The sequence below is a fragment of the Manacus candei genome, unplaced genomic scaffold, assembly GCF_025592945.1.
Source record: "Manacus candei isolate 608988 ecotype Guabito, Panama unplaced genomic scaffold, ASM2559294v1 h1tg000069l, whole genome shotgun sequence".
Taxonomy (NCBI): domain Eukaryota; kingdom Metazoa; phylum Chordata; class Aves; order Passeriformes; family Pipridae; genus Manacus; species Manacus candei.
The window spans coordinates 2,641,059-2,656,130 of NW_026138117.1; the positions used below are offsets into that span (position 1 = coordinate 2,641,059).

The 15,072-nt window shown below is 39.1% G+C and overlaps 1 protein-coding gene across 6 annotated transcripts in view; it reads left to right on the top strand.

Moving 5' to 3' along the window:
• The window catches only part of GABRB3 (gamma-aminobutyric acid type A receptor subunit beta3), a 115,699-nt gene extending 101,977 nt beyond the window's left edge, over positions 1 to 13,722 (top strand). For all 6 annotated transcript variants that reach the window (XM_051806903.1, XM_051806907.1, XM_051806906.1 and 3 more), the window contains 2 exons: positions 528 to 772; positions 12,558 to 13,722. In XM_051806903.1, coding sequence (XP_051662863.1) covers positions 528 to 772; positions 12,558 to 12,908 — 596 coding nt within the window. In that variant the 3' untranslated portion in view covers positions 12,909 to 13,722. The remainder of the gene's footprint in view (positions 1 to 527; positions 773 to 12,557) is intronic.
• The last annotated feature ends 1,350 nt before the right edge of the window (positions 13,723 to 15,072 follow it).

Sequence of the window (15,072 nt, forward strand, 5' to 3'; positions counted from 1 at the left end):
TACAGCTCCAAACTGCTTGTCAAATTCCACTTATATATTGTCCTTCCAGAAATAGATGTCTAAAATAGAAGGGATAAACTGCTCTAGAAAGGTGCCTATTTCTCTCTATCTGCTAAAGGGGGGGCCTTACAGAGCCAAGGTCAACCAACTGTTTAACTCTTAAAAATTTAAATCTGTGTTGGAGAAGCCTTTCACCATCTATATGAACACTCTTCCTGTTTGGCTTCATGGAAGAGATTTCCAGTACACCTAGACTGGCTTCCATGAAGCTACCTTAACTCACAGCAAGGGTGCCAGACCCCCTTGTTAGCTGTTCCCCCTGATCACATGAAGGAAATAATTGTAACAGAATAATAATGCATCAAGCTTTAATTTTGCTTTCATTTGCAGTAATGTTACCTGCAGGATATCTTTCACAAATTTTTAAACTTCTTCACACTGACAAGGCATATTTGTCAAGAAGGAAAGTAAAATTGAAGCATGGTATGCTTGGAGTTGTAAGACATGCTCTTTTTTTCTTTTTGTAGGAATTACAACTGTGCTGACAATGACAACAATCAACACTCACCTGCGAGAGACTTTGCCTAAAATTCCATATGTTAAAGCCATTGACATGTATCTCATGGGCTGTTTTGTGTTTGTCTTCTTGGCCTTACTTGAATACGCCTTTGTCAACTATATTTTCTTTGGGAAAGGCCCTCAAAGGCAGAAGAAACTTGCAGAAAAAACAACAAAGGCAAACAATGATCGCTCAAGATTTGAAGGCAGCCGGGTAGGTTTCTTAATCTATATATATTGTCGCTATTCTTTTATTATGAAGACTGTCGGCATGAAATAAACAAACAGGTTCCTTAAAAACATCCCCAACCACATTTTCTTTTTGTGGACAAACGTTGGCACTTTTAGTTTCAAGAACCAACATAGAAGAATACATTTAAGTATACAGACATGGAAGTGAGTATGATCTATATGACAAGTAACTGTAAGAAGACAGTGGGATTGCAGCTAGCCTGAAAATAAAGGCTCAGGTCTCCAAAGGCATTTATTTGTCTAAATCAAGTATAATCTAACTGTGATTTGAAGTACCTACATGGGGGAATCCAAGATCTGAGCACACTTTTTCTCACTTGAGTTAGAGCAGATGCATTTACCATGGGAGAGAACAGATAAAGGATTAGTTCTGCCATGATAATTAATTGGCCAGCATAGTTGAACGTTGTGTGCAGCATTGTCATCTGCTGCTATTTAAGACCAACAGAAAAGTATAAGTCCTAGAGAAACTTTCAGACTGATTTCTGAAGCATGGTATTGGCAAGGTCAGTGCTGATTACACTCCAGCCTATTTCCTTGCCTGGGGTATTACTTCATCCAGTGAATACCTTTTTTTTTTTATCTCTGGAAGAAAAATTCAAGGTATTTAATAGTCTATGATGTTAACAAGCCATGTCAGTTTGAATAGAACATTTTTTTTTAGACTAAAATACTCCCAGTGAGGCTTTTTTATTCAGTTCTGTTGAGTAAGACTGTTTTTTCTATCAGCTATAAATTAGAAGAGTTCACAGGGACTAAACTACTACCTCTTTATCAAAACCAGTATCATAAAAGTAATTTCAAGCTATATTTTTTCACCCTAATGATTCTGTCTGCTATAGTAAATTTAATGCAGAACTACACCTAATTATCGGCACTCATATCTGTGAAAAAATTCTGAACCAATAAACACATTTTTGTCCACTATATTATGAAACCAAATTCTCATCACATTGGCAGCACTGCTTAGAACTAAGATATCAGAAAGAATGAACTCCCTTTCCTGGAAAAATAAGTAGTCATAATAATAAAAAAATGCAGATGGGGAAATAAAAGCATATCAGATTTGAAAGATATGGAAAAGATTTTAGCTGCAAGCAGGTAATGCAGGTGTATGCACTAAGGTTCAGATCTCCTGGTGGAAACCATCTGGTGAATCTCATCCATTTAAATGATTTACATAATTCAGTACAAGACTTGTTAATGGGTCCAATATCACCCCATGTCTGATGGCTCTTCTATCTTGAGATCAATTCATCTGTATTGTCAAAGTAATCACAATCTTAACTACTGAAAATATAGCTTTTCATACCCAGTTCATAGCACTTTATATGCTGGATCTGCTCGTAGCATATATCAACCCTTTTTTTGGCCTTGCTTTTGACTTACAACCTTTTCTTTTGTTTCTGGACCATGCTAAGCAATATCATGAACTGTTCTGATTTTTCTACCGGTTTAATATCAACGTGTATGAATGAAAAATTTCTTCACAGATACGGTTGTCAAACACTGAAACAGGCTGCCCAGGGAAGTATTGAATCACCATCCCTGGAGATACTTAAAGACATACGGATGTGGCACTTAGAGACATGGTTGTAGCGTGGTAGGAGTCAGTGGGGGTCAGTCTCTTCTCCAACATGACAAGTGACAGGATGAGAGCTAATGGCCTCAAGTTGCACCGGGGAGGATTAGACTGTATACTAGGAAACATTTATTCACAGAAAAGGGAGTCAGGCATTGGAACAGGCTGCCCCAGGAAGTGGTGGAATCACCATCCCTGAAAGTGTTCAGAGGGTTTATGGAGGTGGCACTTGGGGACATGGTTTAGTGGTTAACATGGCAATGCTGGGTTAACAGTCGGACTCGATGACCTTAGGGGTCTTTATCTACCTAAGCGATTCTATGATTCTATGAAATAAGGATACAAATTCAGTACACCAGAGTTGAAAGAAGAGTGTGTTACTTTGTCCCTTGGAGTCCCAGCTGCAAAAGGGAACTCTGTATGCTTTGTAGAACCATATGTACTCATACTAACTGTGAATATTTACTGTTCAAATGACACAGGATAAACAATGAGGTATGGTCCCATTCTGTGTAGAAAACATTCTGTCCCGAGGCCTCAGCTGGTAAAGTGAACACAGCTTTGTTGCAGTTACTGGATTCAGTGCCTTTAGAGAAGCAGTGCCAGCATGCAACAGGAACAAACAGAAAGAAATCTTTGAAACAAAGCATAGACAGAACATGCAGATTCAGTGGATGTAGGATGTCAGATTTGAATTTCACATTTCAGAAACACTGGCAAATGCAAAGCAGAGGCATTTGGTCAGAACAGGTAAGAGGTCCCACTGATTTCAGTATGAGCATCTCAGGGAAAATGCATCTAGCAGATCTACTTCAGACAAAGTTTACCAGGGCTTCGAGACACTGGAGTCCTGAAGCAGGAAAATGAAAATGGTTTCCATGCTTCTGGATCATGCCCACCACACACCATGATGTACAGATATCCATGGATGTAGCTGGACACATGGTTATGCTAGAGTTTTGAACATACTTCTATGGAAGACAGTATCTGGAATCTCTACAACCTTGGTTCAGACCTCTTCAGGGTCAGTAAAGAGGGATTAACTTCCAATCTCTCCTTTGGGGCTCTTGCAAATCACTGAATCTGTTGGAAATAACAGTTGCTTGCTTGTTGCTTTAGAGTTGGGTGCTGATGCTCTGGGAGAGGCTCACAGACTGGAGAGCATACTGCTCAGTAAGAGTGGCTCAGAGACATGGATGAAGATTACTTTGTGCAAGTTCTGTGAAATTATCGAGTTTGTGATTTTGGTGAGGCTTCAGGCTTCCATGGAGTGTAATTCCCTTCAGAAAGGGAAGGGTTCTAATCCTGGGAAATACTTAAAATCTCATGTGATTTGGGGCTGAGTGACATTTTTAAAGAAAGAGAGAATGCCTAAAAGCAGGCAGCCCTCTTTGCAGCTGTCACCACTATTTCATGGCTGTCAAAGTGTATGCTGTGCTGGAAAGAAGATTGTAAAGGGTTCAAATATAAAACTGGAAGAAGGCATTATTATTAGTTTATTTCCGACTGCTATTTTGGACTGATTTATGTTGTTGTTTTGTTTTAGCAATTGAATTTGCTTGTATTTGAACCATGTGCTTGAGCTCCCTGTCACTGATTTAGAGTGCTAGCTCAGGGCACTGGAAAAACAAAGTAAAGCATAAACCAAATCAAACCAAATGAAAACAAAAACAAACAAACATTAGTCCATTTATTGTCCACATCAGATGTTGTAACCTGTGGGAGTAGTGACAGGACAACTCTGTGCTGTGTCAGGTTTAGCCTGAGTCAGGAGGGGCTACGGTGCTGTGGAAATCACTTGTTTGTATTGGGAGGCAGCACTAGCAGAGCAGAGGCAGCTCAACATATTTTCTGGTGCTCAGGCCCTGAGTTTAAACTTTGCTCTTATGGTTCCCAAGACTGGGAGCACTGCTGAAGCAGTCTCTTGCATTGCGTCAGGCTGAGATGGAGTTCATTTCCCCATAGAAGCCCTCACAGTGCTTTGCATTGGTTATAAACACTCCTCTTATAGTAGCAAAAGGGCTTTTCATGCTTTCCTAGTCTTATTTCACTGTAGAGAAGGGGCATTTTAGTAACAAAAATGTTCTAGACCACAAAACCCACAGATATGGGTATGTTTGTGTTTTATTTGATAATTGCTTTGCAAAGCAGTCACTCTTCATGCTCAGTAACTCTTCTTTTTAATGCATGCATTTGCATGGTCCTGCATCAGAAGTTACAGATTTGAAAAACCAAAACTGGCACAGCCACCCCCCATGTTGCTGCTGCTACTGCTATGGACGTGCCACACCACTGCCAGATTTTAGGTAGTTCTCTCTGAATTATTCCTGATACATACCACTAAGGCTTGCTGTGTTGAGGAGGGCTCCACCAGCTGCTCCTGCTGAGCAGCCTGTTGGCTTCACTGCTCCCATTATGGTTTGCTGTCCAGCTCTGTCCACGTGTTGAAGCCAACAAGCCAAATAGCTCCAGGTGTAAGAAAGAGCTCCTGCAGCATGGAAATGGCACAGCAGTGTCCTCATGTTGCAGAGTTGACAAAGAAAAGTAGTGGGGAGAGGAAAACTCTCCCTTGTATTCTTGGTTGTAGCACTGCTGAAGGTGGCATGATGACTGAAGTACGTCTGTTTAAACTGAATATCTGGAAAAGGTTTCAGAAAATTCAGAGCTGCTGATGAGATGAAATATGAGTGAGCCTTTATGAATGACTCATCTGTGGATCAGCAGCTGACTACAAAGAAAATTTCACACTTAGCCGTCTCTTCTTTTGACTGCTTTTGCATCACATTTTGTTTCAGATAATGTACTGTAAATAGTATTCCTCACTGAACTGTTCCAGCTTATCCCAGTAATACATAGTTACTGGAGACAAACATAGAATGCTGCTTTTTTTGTGCATATAACCAGTGTTCGTACATGTACCAGCTTGGGATTGAAAACTCTTTTTTGAAAACCTTGATAGTCTACTTCATATATGAGGGTAAGCTCTAGGATAAAGGAAGAACTGAATTTTGATTTTTCATAAAATATTTCTTCTGACTATGGTATTGATGCTGAAATTAAAATTGTGGAGAAACTGTCAGAAAGGGTGACCTCTAAAAATGTTTTCCCTTGAAAATTGATCACCATTGTTGCAAATCAGTTCTGTTTCTCTCGCTCGTGTTGGCAGATCCAGGCTTCATTTTTAGCTCTCAAAACTTTCAGTTTTGATACATAAATTGTTTCTTTTAAGTAAGGCTCAGATACAGCCTAATTTACAACTAAATCAGCATGAGAGAGCTCTAAGGCAATCCTATTCTCACTTGTTTTTCACTCTTGTGATAGAGGCTGCTGGTATAAGCAGATGGTGAGCATGTGTTTTGGACATTGCTCCTTCTGGACCAATCCACAGAGGTTGTGATATGTTCCAGTCCCCTGCTAAAAATAATACTTCTTAGTTTAAGCTGTGGCAATTTACGTTTTCAGTTTGGTGGGACCAAAATTTCAGCCCCAGAATATCAATCGGAAGGGTAACTATCACACAAGCTCATTCAAGTTTCAACCCTCCCCGTGGCTGTTAGACATGTGGGAAGAGCTTCCATTAAACAAAAACAATGTATAACCCTTTATAAAAAGGGCCTTCTCATCAAGCAGTGTCTGCATGGTTTTTTTAGCTCTGGAGATTCCTGGCTCAAACCTCCACTGTCAGCCAAGGCAGCAGATTCCTGCCAGGCATTGCTGAGAATCGAGGCTCAGGGCACTTACATCTACTTAGCACTTTTAAAGAATTGTTAATTGTAGCAACCCTTCTCATAGGTGGGATTTTTTTCTGAAAATTAATATCTTGGCTGCTGTGGCAGAATTATCACTCAGTTTAAATTGGGAAGTATGAGAATAGCAAAGCTGGCAGTATTCTCCTGTGCATCTTCATCTTTCCTGGATACTTTTTTCGTTACTGTTTTGAGCAGTGGGATATTTTTGAAACATGAGTGTGATGAGTAGGTGCCAAATTTTGAAATACATCTGTCAAGGGTGATGAGCACAGTTCTTGTGGGAAGAAGTTGTGGGAACAATCCTGTAGCTTATGATGGGGACATTCAGTGTGCACTGGGAGAATCATACATGTATTAATTTTGTTTTGCAGCCACTTAGTACAAGTATGAATCGTTCAAATCCAGAGACAGTAAAAGAAGGATTGTATGTGCAATTCACAGTACAGCCCAGAGATTGTAAGAGTCCAGACAATGTGAAATACAGGGCAAGGGAGGGCCATGCATTTATTTCCTTTTCTTCCTCTGTTCTAATACGTCAAGGTTAATTGTCAAACTTCATTATTAGTTGGTACACAGTGATAATATTATGGAAGTTCCTCGTTAGTTTTCTTCTTCATACTTTGTTTTTCAAGATCTTTCTATACCCAGTTCTGCTGGGTGTCCTGGGCTCATCTACTAGGTTGATAGAACATAATTATATTTTTCATTTTTTTGGTGGTAATTAATTAATATCAATATATTTAAATGGTAGTGAGAGAAATATCAATTTTTAGACTCAAGGAGAGCAGTATAATTTTTGTTTTACTTGCAGTATTAAGTTATTTTTAAAATAACCAGGACATAATATGGTCAATGAATTTAGCTTTAAGCACAGATAACACTTGCAGCCTGATTGCATACTCTTCTACGTATTGGAAAGCCATTTATGCATAAGTAAAGATGATGAAAACTGCTATCACATAGTTTACCCCTTGCAAAACCCCTGACACTTGCACCAGAGCAAATCAGGTGAGAATCAGGTAGCTGGAGCCTAGATTACAATTTATACCAAAAATAATTTCCATTTTATTATAATCTCAAGTGGAGATCTATTTTGTGGGATGATGATCAAGGAAAACCAGTTGATATAATCTTTTGGATTTCAGTCAGGCTTTTGATACCAACTTGTACAGTATCCTTCTGGACAAAATGTCGATCATTCAGCTGGATAAACACATCATGCAATGAGTGAGCAATTGGCTCACAGATTGGGCACAAAGGGGTGAATGGGGTTGCTTTCAGGCTGGGGACCAGTCACTAGTGGGGTTCTGCAGGGCTCCATCTGCAGACTAGTACTCTTGGACACGGGACTGGAAGGGATACTATGTTTGCAGATGATACAAAATTGGGAGGATACAAAATTGACTCCCTCCAAGGCGGAGAAGACTACAAAGGACCTTGAGGGGACGCAGCTGAGGTCACTTGGTCTTTTCAGCCTGGAGAAGAGGAGTCTGAGGGGAGACCTCATCATGGTCTACAACTTCCTCTTGAGGGGAAGCAGAGGGGCAGGCACTGATCTGTTCTCTCTCTTGACCAGTGCCAGGATCCAAGGTAATGACCTGAAGCTGTGGCAAGGGAGGTTTAAGTTAGGAAAAGGTTTTTCACCCAAAGGGTGGTTGGGCACTGGAACAGGCTCCCCAGGGAAGTGGTCACAACACCAAGCCTGTCTGAGTTCAAGAGTGTTTGGACAGTGCTCTCAGGCACACTTGGGGCTGTTGTGTGCAGTGCCAGGAGTGTGACTTTGATGATACTTGTGGGTGCCTTCTAACTCAGAATATTCTGTGATTCTGTATGTACTTGAATACCAATTTTGATGTAAAATACTTCAAGACTAACTACAGAGACAGCTTTTCATGATGTTATTTGCACTTATATTGCACATGATGGGAAGTGTTTACATGATATTTAAAAATTTGAGATTGATGAACTACTTAACATACCTATGGGGTTTGAGCACAACGTTTCCTCTTCTTCTTTTTGTGTAGTAGAGTGAAAGACTTACGAGGAAAAAGAGATTTTATTGTAACATGCTCCTTAAAATTTATGGAATATTAAACAGAAAACTAAATGAACATGAAACAATGCAGACACTACCTAATAATAAATCAAGCCTTACTGTAGTTTCCTGACCCTAGTAAAGTGTGTTCAAATTGGTATTAAAGCTGAAGTTTTCCAAGCATCTTGACTGGTGAAAGGTATTCAATAGCAACTATTGTATTTTATTTCTTAAAAACAGAATATCTAACATCTAAATGAGCCTGGATCTTGGGTAGAATTAAGAATTCAGGACTTTCCAGATGTTAAAGGGCGTTAAAGTTTTGGACCTATAACATGCAATCCAGATGGTGATGTGATGTTCCTCGAAGGGCAAGGACCTGGTTCGTTGTGAATGTTATCTAAATTCTTCTCTTTCTGGCTTCAGTTAGGTGGGTTACGGTCATTTTTGTGTAATGACATTAGAGTGCTGGACTCTTCGAATTTTTTGTTTGTACTGTAGTATGTATAGTTCAGAAATAGTGAACATTCAAAAGTGAATCTGCTTGTTAACCTCCAAATGGAATGATGTGAGATTCAGTCACTTCACCCTGGTGCAGGAGCTGTAGTTGTTCAGGGGTGAGAGGGATGGCATTTGATTAAAATTGAATCTGAAATAATGGCACTATTTTAGCATATTTATATCCATGCTGATTCAGCAGGGAATTAATTGATGATTTGGTACTCGGCTGTTTTCATCTGTTTTGATGAGCTCGCTGGGAAACACTCCATGGAAACAACCAGCCCTTGCTTGTGTTGGGGAGGAGATGTGAGAACCAACAAGAGACCACAGTGGGGAAATGGGAAGGAATGGCTTCAGGTGGAACTACAGTGGGCAGAAAGGAGGCTACAAGAAAAATGGAAGCACAAGGTTAGCAGAGAAGTCAAAAAAAAGAGAAATATTTTGGTTAAAGAAGGATGGTAAGGAGTGAGGGGAGATTGGCCAAATCCACAATGTCATTTCTCAAGTTTATGAGTGTTTGAGAGTAAAGCCTGTGTTAACATTTTGGGGAGAATTTCCAGTACACAGTGATATTTTTGAGGCAGGTGATAAAATTATACTCTAAGGAGTAAAACTAAAGTTTTATCAAAGACATTGGCCTGGTTTTTCATGTGTAACCATGACCGACTGTTATCTGTTCAACTACTTTTCCTAATGTATATACCTGGGGTAACATTTTCCCTGGAGACACTGAGCAACATTCATGTTCACTCATAGAGGATTTTGCCTTCCCTGTATATTCAGGTAAACGTGAGTTGACTTGCACAGGATACCCTGCCATTATTGGTTTGCTTCTTTATTCGTTGAGAGAGCTTGTGTACCTTTGTCAAAGTAATTTAAATCATTGCTTAAATCATTCAGAAGTCATGTTTATGTGCAAATACTTTTTAACATGCTGCATGCATTGTGTTCTTACTTCAAGACATCGCCTTAAGATTGTCACAAAGTATTAGCATATAGTGCTCTAATGTTGTTGAGGCCTTAGATGGTTTATCCAAAGCCTCTGAAGGAATCAATTTGAGGGAAAAAATCTCAAAAGTATCTGTGGACCAGAGCTTGATTTACTTTCTGCAGACCCCCTTCTTCTCTCCATCTGCTCCTTCCTTGTATTTGACATGCAAGCCCATTGCTCCATTAACAAAGAGTTGCATTTCAAAAGTATGTTTCAAAATATGTTTCATTTGAAATTTTGAGAAAATATATGCTGTCATGGAGCTTCATAGGACGTAATGGTATCTTCAGACAAAGAATTTGCACAAACATTGCCACTTTCTTGACCACCTTTCGGTTTGATTTCTAGATGCAGTGACAAGCAGTGAAAAGTGGCAGCATCACTGGCATATCAAAGGCAGAAGCTATGTTAGGGTGGCATGTAAAGTTGGCAGATAAGGTGAAGAAGGCTATGCAATGCAAGGAAGTAAGTGGAATGGAATTAATACCTTGGGCAGGAGAAGCCTGAATACGTAAGTGTACCCTCCATAATACAAGCTTTCAGCTGACAGCTCACAACAATCCAGGCTTGATGTAGGACAAAGTACCCATGGACGGGCTGATGCCTGTGTGTGAGTAGCAGTAGACAGAATCAGAAGAGATCAGGAAGTCCTAAGGGAAAGAGCAGTTGACATATGTGGTGGTGGAAGGAAAGGCAGTAGAGACCTGCAAGGGAAAAGCAGGGCTCTCAGGGTGAAGCCCAGCAAAACAGTCTCTGCTATGGCATTTTTAGAAAGCCAAAGGACATTTCTCAAAACCTAGGAGGAGGTGGGAAGGGAGATGACATGTGACACTATGGGGGTTCAGATGAGAGATTTAGTTTTAAGCTTCATGAGGAAAATACAGGTTGTGGAAATATTTTATGCATCGTGTAAAAAAAAAATCCTGATCATAATTTGTCCTCTTTGTGGAAAAAAATAACAGAGGAAACTGAATAATTTTTTTTCAGAGACCACCATAAGTAGTGATGATATCCATGGCTATATTTTACACTTTTGATTATTCCCTGGTTACAGATCCTGCTCAACAGCATGAACTCCTTTCTACATACCTCAGTCTCTTACTTTTGTACCCAAAGGGTTTCTGCCATGGAGAAAATAAATTCTTTTTAATCAACACTGAGGCTTCTCCACCAAAGTATTTTGGTTCATGTAACTTATTTTTGTTTATAGGCACTCATCAGCATAATATGCCATGGCCTACAGCAGCAGGATTTTTTAGACACCTTAGGATTTTTTTTTTCTACTTGCTTGTATATCATTCATAGCATTTTATATTTTTTTTCCATTTGCCAGCAGCTTGGCAAAGCATTACTGATATACTATCATAAATGTCTTCCCTGAGAAGAGATAAGCCAAAGCACCAATAACTGATGAAAGAAATATCCATTTCACAGAATTTTAACAAGACTGAAAAAAGTTAAATGCATATGGATAGACACGTAACTGCATACTTTTAATGCATCACACAAAGCTTGCAAAGGACGTGGTATCAGATGAGTGTGCAAACTTCAAAAGGCCCTGACAATAGTCTGTTTTTACAACCACTTTTGATGCTTCCAGGATGAAATGTTCAACTGCTACACAGTTAACACAGCTAGATAATGTGGCAGGTTAGAAAAATGTATTAATTGCAGGATGACTTGTGGATGAATAAATTGCATATGTAAAACTGGAAATTATCCTGTATTCCATGATTCACTATCTATTTCTGACATGAAGAACTAAATTCACTTGAACAGAACCACACGTGCGTTAACGGTCTGAAAGTACCCAGCACGGAGCCTTTCTTTTACCTTCAGCCATCATTTTCCTTGCCCCAAAACTTGCAGAAAAGTTGGAGCTGATTCCTGCATCAGCTGCATTGTCTGCACCTCCTCCAGCATGCAGGGCGTGGGGCACAGGGAATGTGCTGCCCCACCACTGAAGCTACTGAATACTAAGACAGCATTGCTTGGAACTTCTCATCAGTGCCACTCGCAGGAACTGGAAGTTTTTATGAATCAAAGGAGCTGTACCCAACTCTCTGCTGCTCCTCTTTGGCTACTCAGGAGGACTGGAGAGTCTGGCCCAGAGTTTGGTAAAGACTAAATGATCAGAACCTTCTTCTTAATTCTGAAAATTCACCTGTACTTACTGTACTTACTGCCTCTGGGATATGGAGGTGGAAGGGAAGAATGCCACCTATTTCCTCAGTTGAGCAGCTTTCTTCTATGTCTAAGTTCATTGCTTTTTAAGGACACTCACCCAGGCAGAAAAGCCACGCAGTTAAGCATTGCTACAATTGGAAAATTGTGCAAATGACTTTGGAAGGAAAAACTTAGGAGATAAGTTGTAAATAAGCTCTGTGATTGTAAAATGCAAAGAGTTCAGTGCATCAGAACTGGTTTTTTGATTTTAGCAAACTTCACAGGCACTTATTTTTACCTGGCTTTTGATCCCAGATAGAAAAATAAAAAACTTGTGCAGTTTAATTTGATTTCCTACTGTAGCAGAGAGAGGATCCATCCCTTACTCTCTCCCCATATTACCAATACAGAGGTTTCACTGAACTACACCATCCTTTAAAATGTGGCTGGTTTAGAGGGAGAAGAAAATGGTTGGGCTTGCCAACTACGTTTTTGTACTGTATGTTTGGTAGTATGATGATAACCCTGTTTGTAAAAGTATTTAAATACTTGCCTAATTTTAAGAAGCTGGGTCATGCCACTTTTTTTAAGATTATCACATGCTTAAAATTCACACATTATTTTTTAAAACATGTATAGGTTTGGAGGTTTACATACACGTGCATTCTGCTGATTGATGTCAAGTCTTCTGAAAGAATTTATCTATCTATTTTTGCCCTCTAGGTGGACACCCATGGAAACATTCTGCTAACATCGCTTGAAATTCACAATGAGGTGGCAAGCAACGAGGTCACCACCAGCGTTACGGAAGCCCGAAATTCAACTATATCATTTGACAACTCAGGAATCCAGTACAGAAAACAAAGCTCACATCGTGAAAGCTTTGGAAGGCGTTCTTCAGAAAGAACAGGCTCTCATAGCAGGAGGGGCCATTTACGAAGAAGGTCTTCGCAACTGAAAATAAAAATCCCCGATCTAACAGATGTAAATGCCATTGACAGATGGTCAAGAATGGTGTTTCCATTCACATTTTCTCTTTTCAACTTAATTTACTGGCTATACTATGTTAACTGAATGACTGAGTTTTTTTTAAAGGACTTCAGTTATAACAAGTGAAATACTACTTGCCTGCAGAGTTTATATATATATTTATATATATATATATTTATATATAAAAAAATATATATATGAACTTTTACTATGTAGACCATACTCATGTATGTGTGAATACATGTAGCGAAGAATTGTGTGTACTTTAAAGCACATGCTGCAAAGCAAAATTATATGTATGCACACACACATGAACACATTCATTCTGAGATTATGGACACTTCAACATAGAATGCACTTCAGAGGAACTTTTTAAATCAAAAGGCAGGTGTTGTCAAAGCAACAAGCCTTGAGAAAGTGTTGTATATTATCACCACAAAACTTTGATTGTCATAGAAATTTTCAAACAGCTGTAATCATGTATAAAGTCAGTATTTAGTAACATCATTTGTAAATGCTGCTATACACACCAATCATAAAGCAGTAGTTACACTGGTAAGTTTAAAATAAGTTATTTATACTTCAGATCCATCAACTAATTCATCAAGCCAGATTTATTTTTCTTTGTTAAAATTTCTTGGGTTCATATATATCATAATGCATTTTTTCCCAGTTCTGAATGAGCATCATTTTTAATGATCTCTGGCTTTCTCTTCTGCAGTAAGCAATCTGATCATGGGAGTGTTGTAGGTCTTTGGAGACATATACAGGTTTATAATGTTTCAAACAAGCATTTTAAGTGTCCATCAACAGTGAAATGAATCTTCTGTAAGTACTGTAAATGTACAGCACATTTTCCTTCCCTTGGACTCGTTCCAGCTGCCATGTCATTTTGAAAGAGAACAGCACATTTTTAGTATTATTTAGCTGAGAATTCAACTACTGTCAATGTGTTCTACATCTGCTATAGATTTAAAGATTGTTATTCCAGTGAAAGGATAGAAGATGTCTCAGGTTATTTATTTCAACATGAAATCATCTAGCTGTAGCCTTTTTTAAACATGCATTCATATTTAACATTCTTATAACATTGTATGTTAATGTAAAATATATTTGCATAATATGCATATAAGTATATTTTGTCAATATTTTTCTTCCCTGTGCTTGCTATTGTGACCGCATGTTGTGTCATATTTTTGTTTCTGTGATGTAATAACTTTTTATTCTCTAGAGTTGAGCAAATAGAGCACTTCCAATACTTTGATTCAGTAATGGAGCACTTTCATATTTTATTTATATACTGAAAGTATATACACCTACACTTACCAAGGTAGTGTGCTGCCATCACAGATCACAGGAGTATGTGTTTTTCTTAGCATTAACTATGTTCTAACATATCATTCATGTAAATGTGACCCCTTTGGTTTTCATCCCAATTTGTTCCCTCACAGGGATTCCAACTTTTCTCGGTCTAGTAGATTGTAGTTGTCAAGGTATGCCAATTTCAGATCTGTAAACTTAATCTGTTATTTATCAGAACTAAACCTTTCTAAAGAAAAGAAGATATATTTTTTGTAAACAGTGTTTCTATCATGTACATTCTCAAATAACAAGAAATACAGTAGCATAAATAGATCTAAAAGAACAGAATACAGGCTTAGCCCTGCCAGTTCTCTTTGTGTGAAATTCCTCTGGACATCGATGGGATCTTTTGACAGAGAGCTTTGGATAATAGTTAGAGACTTCTGTGGGAGAAAATATGTGTGGATACACATCTAGCAAAAACACCAAAAAGGGATGAAACTCAAAAGGCTACCTTGGCTCCGTAATGACCCGTGTTCTCACTAGTACTTAATTTATCTGTAAGTAGAGCAATGATACTTGTGTTGCTGCCATTACGGTCCATTACTGTTCCCACCCCTATTTGCAGCTGAACTGTGAAACTTTGCTCTGGACTGAAATTCGGCGTAGATAAACCTGGTTTGCAAAGCCTGTGTTTCAGTTCCACCTGGGAGCACGACTGGGCTCCACAGAGTTGCCTTGCAGTGAAGCTGCCATGCAATCCCCAGCTGGAAGTGGTCATCTTAACCCCAGCTGCCGGCGTAGGCGGGATCAGCGCCGCAGTCCTGCTGCATCCTTGGCAGTGGTGCAAAGTGACTGGAACTGCAGTTTTTAAGCACTATATCTGCAGACAGCTATACAGTATGAAGAACCTCAAAGGAACCTGTATAGCTGGAGCAGAAAAACT